At 36.4% G+C, this 23,269-nt stretch overlaps 1 protein-coding gene across 3 annotated transcripts in view; it reads right to left on the bottom strand.

The window, feature by feature from the left end:
* The window catches only part of CACNB2 (calcium voltage-gated channel auxiliary subunit beta 2), a 395,365-nt gene that overhangs the window by 356,491 nt on the left and 15,605 nt on the right, over positions 1–23,269 (bottom strand). For all 3 annotated transcript variants that reach the window (XM_072651644.1, XM_072651648.1, XM_072651646.1), the window contains exon 2: positions 18,050–18,142. In XM_072651644.1, coding sequence (XP_072507745.1) covers positions 18,050–18,142 — 93 coding nt within the window. The remainder of the gene's footprint in view (positions 1–18,049; positions 18,143–23,269) is intronic.

The following is a 23,269-nucleotide window of genomic DNA, read 5'->3' as shown; positions in this document are numbered from 1 at the left end:
CTTTATAAATAAGTTATTTATCACTGAGACATATCATATGTGCACTTATCAAACGAAAAGAGTCATATACACTTATTTGGAAGACACAAAATTATTTTATACTGGATCACAGACCTAGATCTGGAAAAAATGTCAGAAGCCATCTTTTAGACCAATCCTTTAATTTTACAGAAGACAAAACTAAGGGGTAGATTGGGGCATGTGAATATTAGGTGACTTGTCCAAGGTCACACAGTCAGTAAATGTAAAGAGGCAGATTTTAACTCAGGTCATCTGCTTCCAAGAATAGGGCCTTTTTTCCCCACTGTGTGACATTGTTTCCCTGATACCTCTTGCCTCAATAAAAAACACACACACACACACACACACACACACACACGTCCCTCTCTACAGGGCAGGGCTATTGCAAGAAAAAGAACATCACAAACTTTGATTTTCTATATAAATGTGAGCTGCTGTTATTTTAGACCTACTTCATTCTTGCAGCCTTTAACTGAAGATAAAATGAAAAAGTTCATACCTAAAAAAAAGTGGAGTTCTTGTCCAATAACAATAAAATAAAGAATTTGGGGTCAATTTGACACTACTTTAAAAGAAAATGAAAAGGCATGGACTATTTGACATTAAACACAATCCCCCTGTAAAATCCTCCATACCAGAATGAAAAGAGCTGTGAAAATAAGGCTGTTGTTTGATTTGGTCAAAACAAAGTGCTTCCTTAATAGATTACTCAGCACTGAACAGAAAAGTCTGAAAGATTTATGGAACTCTTCTCTGATAGGAAACTGGCCCTAGAAAAAGGTGTCATGTCTTACAAGAATTCTGCCATATTGAACACAGAGGGGGAAAATATGGTTGCTGCATTTTTCAATTACAGATTTTATATCATGATAATATTCACTGCTAACTGTACTCCAGATCCTGTACATAAGATTTATGAGGGATCTCCACTTTGATCTTTATTTACCAAACAATAAAAAAAGCATGCAGAAGTGTTTGTGCATGTATACCTAGAATTCAATTCAAATATTTATTTAAAATTGAAATTGATATATTCAAATGAATATTTGTTTAGAGAGAGCCTACTGTGTGCTATATACTGTGGTTATAACAACCCAAGCTGAGTTTCTGCTCTACAAGAGCTTAAAAAGACATAATGCAAGACCAAATGTGATAGAGGCAAAGAAGAGATCCATAGTGCTCTAGGAAAGCTTGAGGAGGTGGGGATAGAGGAAGAGAATTAAAGAGGGGGTGACATCTGAGTTGAACCTGGAAGAAAGAGCATTCTTAACAGGGAAAGATGAGGGAGGAGTGTACTGTGCATTCCAGGTATTGGGGATAAACGCGAACAAATTCATGGAGGTAGGCGACGGAAAGGTAAGACACTAGAATAACTAGCATATATAAATGAAAAAGATAGGGACTATGCCCGTGATTTCACTTGTACAACCAAGTCCCAATTAGTGAGAATAATGAATTCCCTTGGAGTGGTCATATGGATTCGAATTTACAGTATCTCAAGTTACAATTATGTAAAATACAGTGATTGGTTATAGCCCAATGGAAATATGGAATGTGAATCCCAATAGTGAGACCACCTCAACGGATTCATTGACCTCACTCATTGGAACCCAACAGAATCGGGAGCTCCCTCTACTCAAGGCAGCCAGTCACTTCTCTGAAGCTAATTCTTAGAGAGCTGCCAGAGGTTTGAATGATTAAGTGACTTGCTTGGGGTCACACAGCCCTAATGGGTCAGAGGAGGCACTTGGACCCAAATCAGCTTTGAAAACAGCTCTTTATCAACGATGTCATGTTGTCTTGATTATGAAATAAGGCTTAAAAAATGGCCTGGAATACCCAATTCTAGTATACTGTGAGTAGTCTTAATCAATGGATACTTTTATAAAGCAAAGTATGATATTCATATAAAAATAATAGATAACATTTCTGTAGTGTTTTTAGTTTACGGAGTTTTACAAATATTACCTCATGACAATTCCTGTTCATATGAAATGAATGTGGCAAAAGCAATTCTCATCTTAACAAAATCAGAGCCGTTTCTTGTGAACAGGAATTGAAACTACTTTTATGTGGGAGGGACCTTACCAATCCTAGAGATCCAACCTACTTCTACATGCAGAAGTCACTACTACAACGTCTCTGACAAACGGTTATTCAGTTTCCACTCGAACGCTATCAGCGAAAGGGCAGTCATTACTGTGAGATAGCCTGTTTCATTACTGAGCAGTTCTAGCGATCATACCTTGACTTGAAATATTCCTTCCCATAACCAATCACTCAATCAGCATTCACATGTCAACTATGTGCCAGGCACTATGCTAGGTGTTGGGAATAAAAATACGAAGAATAAAATAATTTCTGCCTTCAAGGGTATTAGACTCTAATGAGGAAGATGAGATTATATTGTAATGAGGAGTGACAAGTACAAATGTAAGTGTATACAGAATAAATACGACAGCTGTTATTGCTGCTCTGTCACATCTGACTCTTCATGACCCCATTTGGGCTTTTCTTGGCAAAGATACTAGAGCGGTTTGCCATTTCCTTTTCTAGCTCATTTTACAAATAAAGAAACTGAGGCAAATAGGGGTAAGTGACTTGCACTTAACTACAGGTAATTATTTTTTATTATTAATTATATAATAATATATAATAAATTATATATTATTAATTAACACAGCTAATAAGTCTCTGAGGCCAGATTTGAACTCAGGAAGATGAGTCTTCCTGACTGCAGGCCTGGGGCTCTATCCATTGTGCCGCCTAACTGCCCAAATATAATAGCAAATATCACGTCATTCATAGGCACTAAATCCGTACTTGTTGAGTGACTGACGTTATTGGTCCTAGTTTTACTCTTTGAAACTACACAGAACAAGTCCTATTCTACCAGTGATTCCAGGCTTATTAACCTAATTGTGACCTACTGTCTTCCTACTTGAGGATCTTCGTACCAAATTGGAGAATACCATTTTAGGCTATAGGGAAGGCCATGCTGCTTTGTAATACAGGGGACATAACCTTTGACAAACGGACATAAGTCTAAAGTGATAACTTTCCTATGTGCTACAAGTGAAAAATGTTAAACAGTCTGTTTTTTTTACAGGCTTGAGTATTTGTTATTCTAAGTTCTGACATCTGTCAAAATTTTCAGCGACTGACATCATGTCTAACTAAACAGAAGTTCAGTGCAGTGTTCTCTGGAGACCTAACCAAAGTATTTAACTTTCATTTGCTTTCTGCTCGTTCATTTTCATTGAGTTTTTTATACTTTGACATGGATAAATGCAAAGCACTACAAAGAAAACCATCAAATATCACTTCATTCATTGGAGTTTGTCAAATAGTCAATGAGTTATCTGCAAAGAAAATTAACACCATTTAACACAGAGGCACAGAGAGTAAAAGCAGTGATTTTGGAGAGCTGGAAGAAGACCAAGGGGCAGCTAAAAATGATTAACTGTGTGGGAAATGTTTATTCTAATGATAGAGAGTGTATTCAGCTTAGAATTGTAAGGGCACTTCTAAGCAACAATCTTCAGAGATAAGATGAGATAAAGTAAGATTTTGGAGAGCAGCTGCTCTCTATTTTTGATAAGGAGAGGAGTTAAAAAAGAGGTTTGATTCTCTTAGGAGGAATTTCTAGATTACGAGTGCCTCATTTTCACCAATGATTATTTAGAAAATCATACTGCAGTATCTGACTAGAGTATGGTCAACTCCATTCCCCTTTTAGGCTTCAACTCTATGTAATGTTGCAGTTCAGGGTGCTATGGAGAACAACAAACCATCTGTGTATATTTTTAGCAATGAACGTAACCTGGGGAGCTAAGGACTAGGGAGAAATCTTCATGGGTCTCTGGAAGCTGCCCAATCTTGGATCTTCTAGACAAAAGATTGTCAAATAAAGAGTAGAAAGTGAAGAGAGCCAAAGGCATACCTCTGAGGACTTCCACCATAAAGAGTCACAAAGAGGACAAGGAGCCAGTGACGGAGACAGAGCAGAAGTAGAGGCAGGAGACGAATCAGGTATATGTGGCAAATCTGAACCTCAGGGAAGAGAAAATATCCAGCAGGAAAAAGGGGTCAATAATGTCAAAGGCTGTATAGGAAAAGACAGGATGAGAAGTGGGCAGTGAGAATTGGGGGAACCTTTGGATTTCACAATAAGAAGTTATGGTGATACTTGATAATTTCAGTAGAGTTGATATTGAGGAAATAGAGAAAGAACAGGAAAATGAAGTCAGAGCTCTTGGGCTGGAAGGAGTCCAGAGGACATTGAATCCAATCCTCTCATTTAAAAGATGATGAAACTAAGGCCCAGGACATTTAAATGATTTATCTAAAGGTCTCACATAGAGAAAGAAATGGCAAACCACTCTTGTATCTTTGCCAAGAAAGCCAAATGGGGTCACAGAGACTCAGACATGACTGGCATGACTCAAAAACTACAAGGTCCCACAAGTAGTGCCAGAAAGGAATTTGAACACAGGTTCTTTAACCAAAAAGTCAGCAATCTTTCCACTATACCAAGGCAATTTGCTCAAGAAAGTTAGAAGTGGTGTGGAGGAGAAAGACAGGAGGAGGTTTGACAATGGTTCACTAGTTAGAAGAAAAATGAGTACCCTTTTATGTAATTTCACCATAACCATTATCATTGCAAGTCTTATTAGCGTGCTTGTCTACCCAAATGTAAAGTAAAAGTGTAAGCAAAGTGAACCAAATGGGCAAGGGCTCCTCCTTAGATACTTAAGATTTAAGGTGTAGCATCAGGGATACTGAGAATATACATGCAACTAAGTTATAATAATGGTTAACATTAAAGCAACCAGAATAATACATAAATGTAATGGAAAAATAGATTCCTCAAGGTCAGGGTTCAATCCCATGGAGGATGGTTAATGTTGATCTATTAAATGGCTATAAAATCAACTAGTCTCATTGTTATTGTATGCTATTGATATTGAAGGGAACTAGGTGGATGGATCAATAAAAAAATGTACTGCAATTAATAAAGAGACAACTCAGAGTATCTTATTGGTAATGAATCAAAAGCATTAATTTAATTATATAAATGAAAAATTTTCTCACAGTTGTAGATAAAAATAATATTTTATAGAATTTTTCTGGTATTGAAATTAGAATTCAAACAGTTGATTGTTTCCAAAGGATTGTGTTGATTTTTAAAAATAATTATATTTATGTTCTCATCACAAACTTCTATCATAAACAGGTCTCTTGGAATTACATCCAACATACCAAATACAACAAGTGCCTCAATGGAATTTATTTTTTTAAAAGTATTTTCCAATGGAATTTCCTCACTATGGCCCTTAATGTTGGTGATGATATTGACTAAGACACAAACTTGCAACTGACATCTTATTGGATATCTATGACTCTCTAGAGAACAAAACAATTGGTTTCCACAGTCTTTGCCCTTATAAATTTGTGACATCAAACATCCAAGATCCAAGAGGCTGGACAATCCTTGCCCCTCTATAAATAAAGTAACTATACATATAAAAGAGGCGTTCTGACCTAATTCATGGCATTCCTTTGTGTTGTTGCTTTCTCATAGTTGGCAGGAATTGTTAAATAGAGTCACCTATTACTCATCTGTATTGTAATTAAAATTCATAAATTTGTAGCCATAACTTAAGGAACTCAGCCAATTCTAAGACTTACTATGGAAAAAAATAAAAGCATCCTTATTTTTATATAGTAGCATACATTTCCACATGCTAGTAAGAATTTTAAATTACACTAATTTTTGCAGCATTTTGTATTTTCATCTCTAGACTTTGGTTTCTTCTGCTAAGGGAAGGACTGCTTTGATCATTTCTGTACTCCCCTCCAGCTACGATTCTATGATACTGGGACAGCCCTATTTAAATAAAAGTAAGTGTGCTTTTAATAAGACTTTGAAAAAGGAATATCATGGATTAGGTCACTTACTCTGATTTTGGTTCATAGATAATATATCCATATACATAGAGAAATATGTTATAAATATGTACATATATGTATAAATATAAATCTAACAATATACTGTATAGTTATTTAGAATTATACTGTCATATATAATTGGGGCAGCTAGGTGGTGCAGTGGATAGAGCACCAGTGCAGGAGTCAGGAGGACCTGAGTCATCTCACACACTTGACACTCAGTAGCTGTGTGACCTTGGGCAAGTCACTTAACCCCAATTGCCTCATCCTGGGTCATCTCCAGTCATCCTGATGAATATCTGGTCACTGGATTCAGATGGCTCTGGAGGAGAAGTGAGGCTGGTGACCTGCACAGCCCTCCCTCACTCAAAACAAAGTCAAGTGCAAGTCATGTCATCATTTCTTAGATGGCGTGGTCTTCTTTGGCAACAAAGGATGAACACACATATATAATTTTATTTAGTATGTTAATATAATCCCATATAATATATAATGAAGAGGCTAATATATTATATTATATGTGTATAATATATGTTATAGATTATATACACATGTAGTATATGTATAGATTATGTAAATATTACAATGTTATATATTATAGATCATACAAATGTTATAATGTTATATATCATAGTATATATATTATAGATTATATAAATGTTGCCGTGTACTATATTCAGGTATATACTTATGTATTACATATATAATCCTATATTGTACACATGCCATTTTATTATACTATTATATATAAATATTATACTATATTATATATAGGTATATAATTTTATGTCACATACACACATATATACATATACACTTACACACACACACACACACATATACACTTGTGACTTCACTGGTTTAGAAAACCTTGTACTGTTTGCAATTTACAGAGATTTAATGATTTACCCAGGGTCTAAGGCAGGTCTTGAAAAGAGGTCTTCCTAATTTGGGGGCTGGCTCTTTTTGTCTAAAATCTATATTGATACTTCAAAATATTCAATCCAAAATTCAGGAACCAAATGGCATGAAGAGTCACCCTAACTTCATTCTGGTGTGTAGGTGATATACGATCTATACTAGAGTCAACAAGACAGTAGACACAGGGCAGAACAATACATCTGTTATGTTTAATGAATGCTTTGCATGTTATACATGTCTCTAGACCAAATGCTTTATCTTAATGGGTAAATGATCAAGTTTAATCTTTGTTTACCAACCCAGAGGGAAAGGTTTATTTTGATCATGCCATTTGTTGTTGCTCATGATATAGTTCATGGCATTTTTTAGGAAATTACCTGAAATCACTGAAGGAATTCAAAGTGAAATTAGAAGAATAGTTCAACTGTATTTATAACTATAACGATACTATTTTTTAAATCCTGAGTTGATTTCTCAATGTAAAAAAAGGAGAAAAAATGATAATTCACCATTCTAGGTATAACATGATAAAAACCTTAAATGCACTTTTACATTCCTTTAGCATTAACTGAAAGAGTTTTTGTCTCTTATTTTCAAATGTTTCCTTCTGCTTCAGGTGCCATCCATTCCCCTTTTCCCCTTCCCCTTTTGGAATTATGATCAGTAGTTATTCCTCATGGAGAATTTTGGAAGGACCAAAATGCTTCTGGATATCTATGACTCATTCTGGGTTGAAGAGCCATGACTGCCCATTGAGCATCCACTCTGCAGATATACTACAGGGCTAACCAGACCCTTAGATGTTCTTCTTTCTGAAAAAGAAGGTTTGAAAGGGAATGCCCTTGTTCCAATAGCACCATAAGCTGTGAATGCCTGTCGTCCCTAGGCAAGCCTATGCACAGGATGGGATCAACTTCAATCGTCTTCCTTCTTTTGGGACAGGGTCTTGGGAGAACTCAAAAGTCCCAGACACCTGCACTGATAGTAGGGGTATTCCCATCAGCAAGATATGGCTTATTCTATAATAGTAATGGTTTAAAGCAAGGAGAAGTGACTATCCGAGAATTTTACCACAACCAGGAAAGAGTGTCTGAGCAGGGGCAGAAACAGGCTAGTGCCAAGGGGAGAATTCACATCAGAGAGAGGCCACCAGAAAGAACACAGAGGCTGGTTATTTGATGATACAATGTCCGGTGAAGAGGCCAAATGTGAAATGGCTAATTATTAAAAATTCCAAACTCTACTATGTGTTAGTGAGGCTTACTCTCATTCCCCCCAATAAACTGTAACCTGGTTTCAAAGTGAGTTTGGGGATCCTGTTTAAACTATTCTGTTAATTGTGCCTTGTGATACTTTTAAAAATCTGTTATTTTTGTTGTTCAGTCATTTCCAACTCTTTGTGACCCCTTTTGGGATTTTCTTGGCAAAGATACTGGAGTGATTTGCCATTTTACATCTTCAGCTCATTTTACAAATGAGGAAATGGGGCAGACAAGGTTAAGTGGCTTGCCCAGAGTCACACAGCTAGTAAATGTCTTAAGCTGGATTTGAACTCTTGAAGATGAATCTTTCTGACTTCAAGCTTGGCCCTAGCTGCCCTTGGAAATCAATACCTATCCCATAACCAATTCATGTTTGTATATTTAAGGTACCTTTTAAAAATGGATTTCCTTTTGGGAGGAAAATAGCATAGAAGAAAAAATTGCATTGTCTCTGGAACAGTTGGGGGCATTGAGTGACAAACGTGAGAATGGGAAGCAAATCCCTTGAGGAGAAGCCAAGCTTCCCTACCAATGATGCCAGGATAGGCCAGCATGGCTAGGTTACAGAGTAGGCAGGGGCAGGAACCCTGAGTCCCAGGGCATATCAGTAGCAGATGACTCTAATATTATGCAAGATTGTGATACTGCATCCTTTGAAGGGAACAAGAAACCTTAAGGTTGTAAGATTCAATAATCATTGACTGAGAACTGGCAGGGTACCTTTGCAGTCATCTTTTCTATGCACTGCCACCCCACCAAATGGATACATCTACTAACCTTCATACTGGAGTTACTTGGGCTATTCCATCCTTTTTTTAAATGAAAAGTTTAGGGAGACAAAACCAGAACAAGAATTGGCCTTCCTCCAACTTTCAGCAGTAACATCTGGGTAAAACTGAAGTGGAACAAAGTTCTTTTAATGGGAATGAGAAACTTGAACAGTAGTAAACCTTGAGGTTATAAAAGGCATAACAGTTTATAAAGAAAACACATGGAGCAGAGAAGTTACAGCCTCATTAAAAACAATAGTAAAGAGAAAACCTGGTGAGATCACAATACCCCAGACCCCTAGGAAGGATAGGGACAAATGAGAAGGTGTGTGTTTTGGAGGAAAAGGGAGACAAAGTACCTTTGTCAGATGCTTAACCAAGCACTCAAACTTCCATTCTCAAATGTGTCTCTCACTAGGTACCAAGGGAAAGTGGGAAATTAGAAACTCTAGTTTTCCCTCTCAATCAGTGTTTTTAATTTTGTTTTTTTCACCATGGACCACTTTTGGTAGTCTGGTGAAGCCTATACATATCTTCTCAGACTAATGTCTTTTAAATGTATAAGATTACAAAGGAAGCCAGCTACGTTGAAATTCAATTATCAAAATTCAAGGTGTCCCAAAAGTCTAAGTCATAAGATAAATCTCTAATTTATCAATTATCTTTAAAGTATAGAAAGAAAGCAAGGAGAGGAGGAGAGGTTAGAAAGGAAACTGGGGTTTCTTCTAGTTCTAAAACCCAATGATTTGGGCCACAATATAGAGGAAGGGAAAGGGAAAAAATGAATCAAGAGAAAGGGAAAATGGTTCCATGTGGTGGTTAAGAAGTACCTTTTTCACTTCTATTCCTTACTGAAAACCCTTGTATTAATGAACAAGACATGCCAGATAATGGAATGATGTATCTAGAATTTTGGAGAATCAAGAGTTTTTGGAAAGGATCTATCAATTGCTAAATAAATGTTCATCAGATGCGGTGTAATTAAGGGTGATAATAACTAACCAAAAGGGGAAAGAGAAGGGAGGCAGTGGGGAGGGACAGATTCCCTTATTTGACCACTCCTACATTCTATTTTCCCATGAAAAACTAAACCACATACACCACCTATTAACAATTACACTCAGACACAAGCCTAAAAAGTTCATGGATCTGAACCCACTTTCATGGCTCCATTAATCACCACAGAAATTGCAGACCATCATTATGCTCAACAACAGAGAGCCTACCCATTTGTTTGAAACCTAGGATAGCAGCACCTGCCCATTATCTAAGAGTAGTCACTATAAGAAGTAGGTTAGTTCTACCAATTTCTTGTCACCATCATCTCTTAACTGACCACCTTAAGCTTGTTGAAATTATCTAGTACAGGGGTAGGGAGCCTGCAGCCTCAAGGCTATCTCTAGGTCCTCAAGTGATGTCCTTTGATGGAATCCAAACTTCATAGAACAAATCTACTTAATCAAATGATTTATTCTGTAAAACTTGGACTGTCAAAAGGCCATACCCAAGGCCTTTGAAGGCCATATGTGGCCTTGAGGTCACAGGTACCCCACCCCTGATATAGTCCAACAAGGAGTTTCTGGAGTGTGTTTGCAAGTGTGATTTCTGACAAGGCTTCTTTGGCTCCTTTTTATATCATCAGGTGAATCTCTCATGCCTTTCACTCAAAGTCAAAGTCTTTGGTTATTTCCTTAGAACAGCGTAATAGGGTATAGTGGAAAGAACCCTAGACTTGGAAGCAGAAGAGCTTGGTTCAAGCTCTGACTCTGTAAGTCATTTCCTCTAGGTCTTAGTTTCTTCACCTATTAAAAGAGAGGGTTGGATTAGATGATTTTTCAAGTCCTTTCCAAGTTAAAGAGTAAAAATATAGGCTCCAAGACAGGAACTCTTTGTTATTTTGCCTCATACAGTGCCTTGGCACATATATAAGGTGTTTAATAATACTTATGGAATTGTGATTCAATAAATGAAGTCTGGAAAGCAAGACCTTTTGTGGAACTCTTATGTGCAGTGAGGAATGGTCAATTACCAGGAAGTAATCTTCCAACAGCAAATACTGGCAGGTCAGTGGTCTGTGAGGAGATTTGGCTCACAGATTCTAGTCTGAGAAAGAGCAACCTGAGACAGCATTCCCTTCCCCATTTCTTCCCCTAGTATACAGACCCTTTAATTTGATACCAGGAATGAAAACCACAGAGAAGTCAATCCACTATGAAATCCTGAAACTTTAGAGGACATAGCATGCAAATGAATGTGGTATATTCTATAGCATCCTCTTTTCTCCAATATTGATATATATCCTACTCGGAATGAATTCTAGAGTGGTCTCTTAACTGTTTTATTTTTAGATCTTTCAATTGCTAATCTTTATAACACTTATCCAGGTGAGTAGCAATGCGATGGGGAGGAGAGGAAAGTACATGATAATTTTAAGATTTATGTTATCTCTGTCCATGCCTCAGGTGTCTCATCAGTAAAAATGGGCTAACAATACTAATGTTATCTCAGGAGGTTATTAAAAATAAAATATTTATAAAAATTTAAATGTATTATACTTATTATTAGTAATAATATAAGGCGTGCAGAAATAATGCTGGGATTTTTTTATAAAACAGTTTTCTTTATCAACAAAAAAGACAAACACAAAAGATTAAATGCCTTAATCTACTCAATTATTTTTAGTAATTGGAAGAATGATCTTGTTTATAGAACAAAAGATCCAAACATGATAATAAACCAATTTTGGAAAGGCATTTTTTAAAAGTTATTTGTATAATCATGCCCTTTCCTTCTTCAAAGAGAAAATCTATTTTAAAATGTAGACTTTTAAAACCAAATACATCTAAGCACAATTAATAAGTTGATATGCTTTAATGCCTTTTAAAAAAATTGAGTTTCCAACAATGACTGCTTATATATATATATATATATATATAATATATGGACATGTAATATATAATATAATCATATGCTATATGTTTACATAACAGGATGGACAAGTGGTTTGTTCATGGCTAATATTAGGCAAATATTTGTATAATTTTAAAATGTTAAAAAAAAAACCAGCCCTCCTGACACCACAAAATCCAAGTTCCACCATTCACAAAATCTGGTCAGCAAATGCCTATGAAAACAGAAATTTACAGAAAAGTGTAATGGTAATAAATCCACTATATCGTTATTTATGGTAATGTTTGTGACCGAAACCAGCATAAGAAGGCAGCAAGCCAATATTTAAAGGCTGAAAGATTTATCAGACCTTGAGCATATTGGTTTAAGCAGGCCTGGAGTCTGTAATCTTTATCACTGCTTAATCTGTCTTTGCAAAACAAAAATTAAGGGGAAAAAAAGAGACAGTGTGTCTTTGTGGTTAATCGTTAGTGTTTAAAATAAAATTTGAATTAATATAAGATCCAGAAAAGCAGAACCAAGTGAGGATACTGGGAGATGGTGGAATTTGTTTAGAATACCGTGGTTCCAAAGTGTCATATCACTTTCTGTTAAATACTTAGTCCATTCCATTTTGTCAGCCTGATTTGTATCCTGGAAATGCTTGGAAGCTACAGGATTATTTCATTACAACCACAACATATGTTGGTATGCACAAACCAGATCAAGATTCAGAGTCTTTCTCCTGTTAACCTCCAACAACAAGCTGACTGATGCTTCAAAGATCTAAAAAGAATGGTTTTGGTACAAGGAACCAGCTTATTCTCTCTCACCCCATTCCACTACCAAATGGTCCTGGATCGATCCAACAGGGTGACCCTTGAAAATGCACCACCCTGGATGTCATGGGCTGCTCAACCAGGATGGCTCACTCAGCAAGGCAATCTGAATGAAATGTGTTGCCATGCCGTTCTTTCATCAAAATAAAACAAAGTTGGCGGTGGCCCTCTTAGCATTTGGTGTACATCTCAGGAAAGTCGCCAGGTATCTGAATGCAGCCAGGGAGAGCACGTGGCCTTAAAGAAGCAGAAAACACACAAGAAGGGGAAAACTGGCCCAAAAGAGAGAGCTACAGCTACAAATACTGCCCCCCCCCACCCCTTCCAAACTGCCTTAGCTTTAGTGACCAATGCTTATTTGCAGATGCACATAGTTTTCACTGACCTTGGCAGCACCAAAGAATTTGTGCAGTTAGCTGTGGTTGCACAATTGGACTAAAAGAGGAGGCACAGAAGTGTGATCCTTCAATGCCAGGCACGCCTGGCCCTTCTTCTCCACCTCCTTCTCCTCCAAGTAAATGACTTGGCCCTCCCAAATCCCCGTGCTGTAATTTATAACGTTATCCTTTCATGTGCTTCCTCCCACAACAGCCCTGGGTGGATGGTTAGGGTTCTCTGTTGCTTTGTTTGGGGGAGGGGCCAGGGTCTTGGCTACATCTTATGAAACAACTTTAAATGTCTTCTGTTTTGGAAATGAAATCCTAGAGTTAGCACAGATTGTAAAAGTAAACGGTTTTTAGGAACATGGGTTTTCCAGGCTTAAAAACTGCTGATCATAGAAAATAAACTCCCTGAGGGCAAAAACTTTTATTTTTGTCTTTGTGAAATACGGTGCTTAGAGCCTTGCATTCACTAGGTACGTAATGAATCATAATAAATAGTACACTATCAACTTACATGCCCATAGATAATAGTCAATTATTCAGAAAGACGAGTTCCCACTTAAAAATACTGACCATTTGACAATATGATCGTGACAGATTCAAGACAGTCATGGTTCCATGTGAATGTTACTTAAGGGCATATTATCATCATACTTAAGTCTGTGGCATGTTAAGGGAGAAATCCATTCTCATAAAGGTGAAACTATTCCACTAGTTGAATTAGAGTATTAAGAAGCCACATTGAATTTTAATCATCAAACAATGGAGACAACTATTTTACTAAATGGCAGCTTTGAGAGCTTATAACGGTTGGTACAAAGTCAACAGAAATAGGGAGTAGACCCTAAAAGGGAGAATACTCAAATGATAAAACTCCCTTTAGCAAAACTGGTCTTATCTCCAACTCTAGTCTTAGAGACTTGACTAAAGAGGCTAAATGACCTTTCCTGGGTCCCATAGCCACTAAATGTAAGAGTTGAGACTTGAAAACAAATCTTTCTGGCTTTGAAGACATTTCTACCCTCTCATGCCAGACCTAACTCAAAACCAGGGATAAAAATGTTATTCACCTACTCAACCCTACAGATTATCCAAGTACAGAAACCCACATGAGGATGGACTGAGTCAGACATCAAGAACTGACAAGATTTCAAAGCCAGCTCAAGTTTAAACTCACTCAGGACAAGTGGGGCAGTGAAAGGGAAAGTGATCTTGGCCAAGCTTTCTGCCAGACTTCTCCATCCAGAGGTAATAGTTTAACAAAGTCATTTATTATTTTTTTCCATTTGTTCAATGTCATTCCTCTGGTGTCACATGCATTTTTATTCAGATTTTGCACATCTGGATCTCTAAGCAGGCAATAATGCTCATGATGTCCCAGGGAAGGTTGAAGCTTGAACCAGAGCTCAAAACATTGATTTAAAAAAATATCAACTAGATATGGAATCTGGCTTCAAGACAATGGGAACATAACAACAGTTTTCTACCTGGGTAAAAGAGAGAGAGGTATACACTTGAAACATCAAAACAAATATGCCTATAACTAACTTTTCCTTCAATATTCCTCTAATACCATGAAGATCATTTCTTCTGCTCTTCTATGATGCCTCAGGTCAAGATTTTTCAACAACAACAAAACATAGGCTGATATTACCATGCTAATATGAATATTATTATGTAATATTAATAATATGCTACATGTTCATAATCTATATTCATATACATAATCAATGTAATATGTTACACATATCTATATAAGGTGCTCACTTCTTGTGACTAAATACCTCTGACCCAATGCTAGAATCAGATTTTATTCCTACACTAAAACTCCAATCTAGAGTCCAACAAGGTATTTTAAAGACTGGGAGAAAAGTATCATTTTCCACTGTGTCATGATAGCCTTAGGGTCCAGAAAATCTGGGTTCCAATCCCACCCTTGACACTAGAACCTGTGTAATAATGGGCAAATCACTTAATGTCTCTTACCTCAGTTTCTCCATCTGTTAAATGAGAGACTTGTTCTGGATGATATTTAGTCCCTTTCACTTCTAAATCTGTGGTCCTATACTGTTCTGTTATTTTAATTTTATTTTTTTTGGAGGCTGTTGGGGTTAAATGATTTGCCCAGGGTCACACAGCTAGTAATTGATTGTCTGAGGCCAGGTTTGAACTCCTCCTGACTCCAAGGCTGGCGTTCCATCCGCTGCACCACTTAGCTGGCCCTGTGCTCTTATTTTTAAAATTATCACTGAATTTTAAAAAAAATGGTGATGATGCATTAATTCCAGGTTGGCTCGTTGATGAAATCAAGCCCTCATTGATAACCACAAATGTTACAAATTATTTCATGGAAGTGGTCCTTCTACTTCCAGCCTAAAAGCACACCAAATATCTGTAGATGAAATGCATCCTCTCAACAGGTCCCTTTAATTGAGATGTCACATACATGTGAATATAAATATTAAAATGGAAATTTAGAAAAAAAATAAATGAAATCAGACCCAAACAACACTTGCCAGGTCTTGATGAGCATAATTTCAGACTCTTATTTCAAGGAATTCCAATGAATGGTAACTAAGAAATAGACACAATAAAGCCCTTGCTGAACTAATTGAATTAAAATGAATACCAAAAAACCCACCAAGGATGGTGAGATAGTCTCACAAAGCCTTCTAGTTTTAAATGACTACATGATGCCTTGGTTTTGCTAGACACACGTACACAAAAAAACAAACATCACAGAAAAATGGAAACTCTTACAATATCTGGCAGTTCAGATGAGAGAGTTAAGGATTTAACCTTCTCTAAATGTCTCTGAACTACAGCATATATTGTATTTTATATTTTCAGATTTTATTTAAAAATACCCACACAAAGTATATATCATGATGCCATTTTTGCAATCAAGAATTTGTTATCTTCTCCATTGTTACAAGTTTTAAGCCTGTATAAGTGAGATCACCCAGGAATTCAGGGTTCCTAAATAGACAAGTCACTTCATGTCTCTTAATGTCTAAATAGACAGGCAGGATATCGCATCACCTTTAAGAAAAGAAGACTCCCTGTTTTTCAGGATTAGGTACCAGGTCTCATGAATTTAAGTTGAGTAATATTAGAAAGGTCCAGTGTATAGTGGAGACTTAGTTGTCCTCAAAACCAGGAAGATTGTGTTCAAGGTCAGCCTCTGACACATAACTGTCTAGTCACTTAACCTTTAAGTGCTCCAGGTCAGTGGCATCAAACTCATTTAGAAAGAGGGACCACTATTATTTACATAAAGATACTTGTCTGCCAGCACAACTGACTTAGTTTAAAATGCAATATTATCTATTTTTTTATTATAGTTTGATTTATTTTGTTAAATATTTTCCAATTATATTTTAATATGGTTCTGGCAGACCTCTGGATTGCTATGGATCATATGTAGCCCTCAGGACATGGTTTTGACACCTCTGTCTTAAACAATCCTCTAAAAATATAAATTCCAGAGAAGGTACTAACCTGCATTGATAGAGGAAATGATCTTACCTAGGAGTTCTCTGTTCCAAGAAAGTCACAAGCCTAGTCCCTACCCCTATCCTTATCCCTGTTAGCAAATTTTAATTTAATTCATTTTATTTTTAATTTATGAAACAAAACTAGCATTTCTGTAACACAGAATAATAAAAAGATGATTGCACATGAAACTTCAACTCTATTATGTTCAACTTGGTATTCCTTTTAAATATATAATAAATTTATCACGTAAATTTTTTTCATCCCCCCTTTCCCTAGAGGAAAAACCAGAGATCAGAGAAGCTGAGCAAAATATCTACCAACACCAACACTTCTGTCTAATCTATCCTCACCACAGTGAAATGGTAAAGATTAATAGGAAATCTCTGAGTTAAGCAAAGCCACGTGACAAGACCATTACTTGAGGAATGGGAGAAAAAAAGGATAGAATTTTTAAAGACATTCTCTAAAATAATGGTTGATTAGTTCAAAAGATGCTTTTTGTTACTGCCAATTATGCATTTTGCAAATACTGTCATGAAACTCTTTCTTTTATATTATTCTCTATTTTCCTGGTAGCAGTTCTGTAGCTTGTCAAAGCTGTGCTGACAGAATAAAGATTAACTAGAAAAAATAAAGAGAAATACATCTTTATCTTAGAAGGCTGTAGAAATACTGTAAAGCTTGCCAAGGAAGGAATCTAATTTTCCTTCCTTGCTGCACATACATCTCAAGGTCAATGTTATAGGACCCCTTACAAATTTATATTTACAATTTACCCTTCAATTCTGGGCACAAAGCCCCATAGGTACTGAAGACATACATACAATTCACTACTAAGGACACAACATTGAACTTTTTGGTGGGAAAGCAAATATTGGTAATGTCTATACCAGGAAATATACAAACTCAGCAACTGTTGAACTTCATTCTTAAAGATGAGAGACATTAGTATTTTATATTTAGCCTTCCCCTTGCAGAGATCACATGATTAAGAGGGGAAAAGTGCCCACCCTTTTCTTATTTTTTTTTCATTTCTCATTACAAGTCCATAGATCAATCGTTAACCAGCTGGCTGGAGGAATGAAAACCCTTATGTAGAAATCTCTGACAATGTCAGCTAGTGAAGAGAACAGGATATCTATTCATCATATCCTCCCATTTTGACACCATGTCATAATAATGCTTAGAATAATGTTTAGAAATCATTCTTCAACATGTTTCTAGAAGATCTCAGTAATAATTCTCTTCTGAGGAATTTCTACATAGGGAATTGTAAAGGGTGATATCAGCATTTCTTTCAAATTACATCAATGTCAAATTCCTCTCTCTATCCTGACAAGAAAATATGATTTTTTTAAAGAACCTAGACAATATATTTTCAGCCACAGTCAGACATGCTCTACCTTGACCCCAATATAGTGAAATCATTTTGGTCCTTTTCAATAACAAAGGACAACCAACCAATCAACCAATATTTTCAAAATGATTTTAAAAAACAAAAAGAGGCACTTTACCTGACGGACAAAACTGTTAGAGGTAGTATCAGATGAGGTGCTTCCATCAGATCCTTTAAATCTGTTTTTTCTTCTGGCTCCTTTTCCATAAGCCTGTACAAACAACACAAGGAGGAACAGTGTTAGATCCTTTACATAGGATTGTTATGTCAATGCCTACACGATGTCAAACAAATGCTTTAGTGAGGACAAATATGTTACACATGGGTAAAATTGGTGAATTCTTATTGATAGAATCCACTATGCTATAAAACTTTTCTTTCAGAATAGTGTATTATGCTAAGGGAGGAAAAGCTTCCCATTAAAGCATCTACTCATTCGCATCAATTTTTGTTCACTCTACATGGTAAGAAAAGAGAACCAATGAACACCAGAATCACCAAGCCAAAGTTGGCCATTTTGAGCTCCGAACAACTAGGAAGTTATTTGGAGTCCTTTGGCACTCCATTTATATAATCAGATGATTCACGTATTGTCCATCTTCATTATGACATGACCCACTCAGTGTCTGTTGAAGTGATACTACTGTCTCTGCCATCCCTGGCCTTCCTCATGTGGTGGAATTCCTCATTTTTCAAGTTGCCGGGAAGGACGAATGTTCCAATTACATAATAGATGACCAACCACAAGCTATGCAAACTTAGGCAAATCACTTAACCTCTCTGGCCCTCATTTTCTGTGTTTGCTAAATAAGAAGACTAAATTTGACAGTCTCTATGGTACCTATGTAACTTTCAGCGCTAAATCAATGATCCTACAATCCTATTCTAGTATCTCTCTCATTCTCCAAGTTGTCTTCATTCACTGTGATTCTAAATGCTGCCTTTAATTACTTTTTTCTGTCAATTTTTCTAGCTCAACTATATATTACTTTCTTTTCTTTTTATTACTTTCTTTTCGTTTTATTACTTTCTCACACCAGAACATTCCTCCACCTCTGTGCCTTCTCAACCTGGAAGATCCCTCCACTCTTTTGGCCCCTTTGTTTCACTTCTGAGTTCTTTCCAGAACCTCCATTTTTAGAAAGGCACCAGGTCATCCATCATTCCTTTCCTGAATCGACTTCTGACTTTGGCACCATGCCTAGACTGGGTACCTTCCCCCATTGCACCTCCTCCTCCTTTTCAGCTCTTTTTTCAGTTTTGTCTTCCATTAGAATATAAGCTCCTTGAGGGCAGGGAACTATTTTTCCTTTTACTTGTATTCTACCTCTAGAACTTAGCACAAGCATTGGTCACACAGTAAATGTTTTATAATGCTTGTTGACCTGTATATATATATATATATATATATATATATATATATATATATAAAATATCCCTGTATTGTTACAGGACATTTAGAGATACATTTTTAAATTGTCTTTTCAAGGTAAAGAAAACATTGCTTTAGCTTATCCGAAATGTTCTAGACAATGGCTCACGCTACAAAAGGTGAAGTCCCACTCTCCCCTCTCCCATGCCTCGTTCACCCCTCCCTCCATCTACAGATTCAGCTTGTTAGAGAAAATTATACAAATATACTGATTCTAGGTTTTAAGAAAGAAAAAATATTTTGGTATAATACCACAAGATGACTGGAAATATTTGACTCACGTAACTTAAATCATCAAGAATTACAGAAACCATTCTAAATCACTGTATTCAGGTTTTGAAAATGCTAACCTAAAATATTTTATATAAGCATATGACTCATTAAAATTTAAGTATCAGATAAGCTATAATGTACATAGTATTTACACAAGTTAGAATTTATTGCCAAGTACAGGCAGTCTTTTGAGTAATCTGGGTGAATCTGCAATCACTAGAACTGTGGAACAGCCTTCAAACAAAAGATATTTCCTAAGTAAGTTCATTCTTTTTCAAGTAGTTAAGAGATTTGTACGAAATACGTGTGTCTTACCAACACTGAATTGATTCTTTCTTCAGAAATGAAAGGCAATCAGCCCTGGGCATTCATTACATAATACACAGGGTTTTATCTGATATACAGTTTTTTAATGTAAATGTCATTCAGTAAACAAGTGAAACAACTTTCAACGTCTTTCTTTTCCCATTAAAGGATTGATTGCAAATGTCTTGCAAGGCTTAAGAAACTTTAAGTGGCATTTGAAAGTTTCCCAATAATACAAAAATATTGAACGTGGAATTAATTTTTTAATTATCAATTAATTAAATCCATGTGGAAAAAATAGTTATTACTTTATGTAGCATGATGCATGATTGTGGAATGCCTTACTATCCCAGGTTCAATGTAGGCTATTGGGAGTAAACATAGTTATATAAATATGGCTCAACCTCCTCATAGACATTGGCCATAGATTTAGAGCTGGAGGATCATCTAATATAATTCTCTTATTTTGTAAATGAGGAAACTGAGCTGTTCATTTTCTACTAACAAAGCAGTACCATAAATCAAATGGCAGCACATTTGAGACAGAATTTTCAAATAATATAAATCAAACAATAAAAATTATTTTTGGTCATCTATACATAGAAAGAAAACTCTCCAGAAAAATCTTGCAGAGGAAGAATTAGAGGAAATTATTTCCTTCTTTTATTATGCTGACGTGACCAACATGTCTGGTAGCTAATCATGTATTTTCAGCTCTTTTGTTAAAAAGAATGGTTTATACCCAAATCATTGCTCAGAAAAGTTTTCCTTCCTTCCTCTTTCCCTCTCTCCCTCCTTTCTTTCCTCTTTTTCTTCCTTTCTTCTATCCTTCCTTCCTTCTATCCTTTCTTCCTCCCTCCTTTCTTTGCTTTCCCTCTTCCATCATTCCTCACAATCCTCTGAGTTAGGAAAAAAACCATTCCTTCCAATTCCATCACATTCTTACCAGTTAGTACCTGGGTCATATAAATTATCTTGAAGCTTTGTGAACCCACAAAAAGTCCCTTAGCTACAGTGAAGGGGGAAGAGTGGAGGTGATCACCTTTCCCCAACTATCCAACCAATATATTAGGGACCCTTGCTTTGTTTTAACATTGATAATCTTTACCCTGAACTTTGCTACAGCAAAGGTCTTTGTCTTGCTTGCACTTATTTTTCAAGCTTCCAATATCCCCCCCACCCTTTTTAAAGGTTAAATCAATTCCAAGTCCATCACTCATCTTCACGAACATTAACAAATACTTTTTTGAACACAAGGAACAATTCAAAGCAACTTATTTTCAGGTGTCATTCCAGTACCTCAGTAGCTAAAATAACACTTTTCCAGCCGAAGACAATTTAGGTCATCAGGAAAAATCTGTTGCATGGTGGTGAGAGTGGGGCATACTCCAGATAAGGCTGCATCAGAACAGACCTCACCCCAGCAAACCAGCAGCAGTCTTTGGGGGTGACTGAATCACTGGCAACTGGCTGTTTCTAGAACTCTCAACCCACAGACAGTAGCAGGGTGAACTGGTCAGAAGAAGAGTACAGGGGTCCCTTTGCTGGTAGTGGGTGCAAGACTCTAATGGATTACCCATACTGGGATCACAGTCCCAGAGGAGCAGGAAAGAGGAGCACTAGAACACAAAATCTCGCAGCCACAGAGGAGTGAGAACTCTGGTCACAGTTCCAGGATAGAAAAGAGTGCTTGTGGTTGCTCACAGATCAGAGCACAGGCCAGGAGAGTAATAAACACACCTTTCCTTAGATCATACCATCTTGAAAAAACCAAAAGCTTAAAATCCCCTAAAACTAGCTCTGAAAACAGCTACACAGAAAAACCCTGAAGCTTGGGACAATGTGCCCTCCAGCCTGGGAGTGGTGCCCAACTTTAATATAAAGCTAAAAGTCAAGAAATAGGCTGGAAAAATGAGCAAACAACAACAACATCAAGAGATCCTGACCACAGAAGTTATTATGGTGACAGGGAAGATTAAAACACACTCAGAAAAAGACCACAAAATCAAAACTGCTCTATCCAAAGTCTCAAAAATAAAGTGACCAATTGGTCTCAGGCTCAAAAAGAATTCCTGGAAGAGTTCAACAAGGATTTAAAAAATCAATTAAAAGAGATGGGAGAGAAAATGGGGAATTAAATGACAATGATGAAAGAAATCATTTAAAAAGAGTCAACAATTTGGTAAAGGAAGCATTAGAAAGCAGAATTGGCTAAATGGAAAAAGATTTACAAAAATTCACTGAAGAAAAAGAACTCACTAAAAGCAGAATTGTCCAAGTGGAAAAGAAAGTACAAATGTTCACTGAAGAACATAATTCTTTAAAAATTAGAATTGGACAAATGGAAGCTAATGACTCCATGAGACATCAAAAAGCAATAAAAAAAACATCAAAAAATGAAAAAATAGAAAAATAATGGGAAATATCTCATTGTAAAAACAATTGCCCTGGAAAACTGATCCAGGAGAGATAATTTAGGAATTACTGGACTACCTGAAAGTCATGATTTAAAAAAGAGCCTAGAAATTATCTTTCAAGAATTATCAAGGAAAACTGTCCAGATATTCTAGAATCAGAGGGTAAAATAGGAATGGAAAGAATCCACCAATCACCTCCTGAAAGAGATCCCAAAATGAAAACTGCCAGGAATATTATGGTAAGATTCCAGAGCTCCCAAGTGAAGGAGAAAATGTTGCAGAAAGAAACAATTCAAACATCATGGAGTAAAGATAATACAAGATTTAGCAACTTCTATATTAATGCATCAGAGGCTTTGGATCCAGAGGACAAAGGACCAAGAATTACAACCAAGAATTACCTACCCAGCAACACGGAGCATCATCCTTCAGGGAAAAGAATGGACATTCAAAGAAACAGAGGACTTTCAAGTACTCCTGATGAAAAGAACAGAGCTGAATGAAAAAATCTGACTTACAAATATAAGACTCAAAAGGAGTATAAAAAGGTAAACAGGAAAGAGAAATTATAAGGAAATCAATAAGGTTAAGTTGTTTACATTCCTACATAGGAAGATGATGCTTATAACTCCAAAGAACTTTCTCATTATTAGGACTGTTAGGAGTATACATAGACAGAGGGCACAGGTGTGAGTTGAATATGATGAGTTGATTATCTACAAAAATAAAATTAAGGGATGAGAAAGAGGAATGCACTGGGAGAGCAGAATGAGGCAAATTATCTCACATAAAAGAGGTATAAAAGTTTCTTTTACAGTGGAGGGGAAGATGGAGGAGTTAGGTAGGACAGCTCTAACCTTACTCTCATCAGAATTGACTCAGAGGGAATAATTTACATACTCAGTTTCAG

Source organism: Notamacropus eugenii, chromosome 3 (assembly GCF_028372415.1).
Source record: "Notamacropus eugenii isolate mMacEug1 chromosome 3, mMacEug1.pri_v2, whole genome shotgun sequence".
NCBI lineage: Eukaryota > Metazoa > Chordata > Mammalia > Diprotodontia > Macropodidae > Notamacropus > Notamacropus eugenii.
This window is presented reverse-complemented; position numbering and strand designations above follow the sequence as displayed.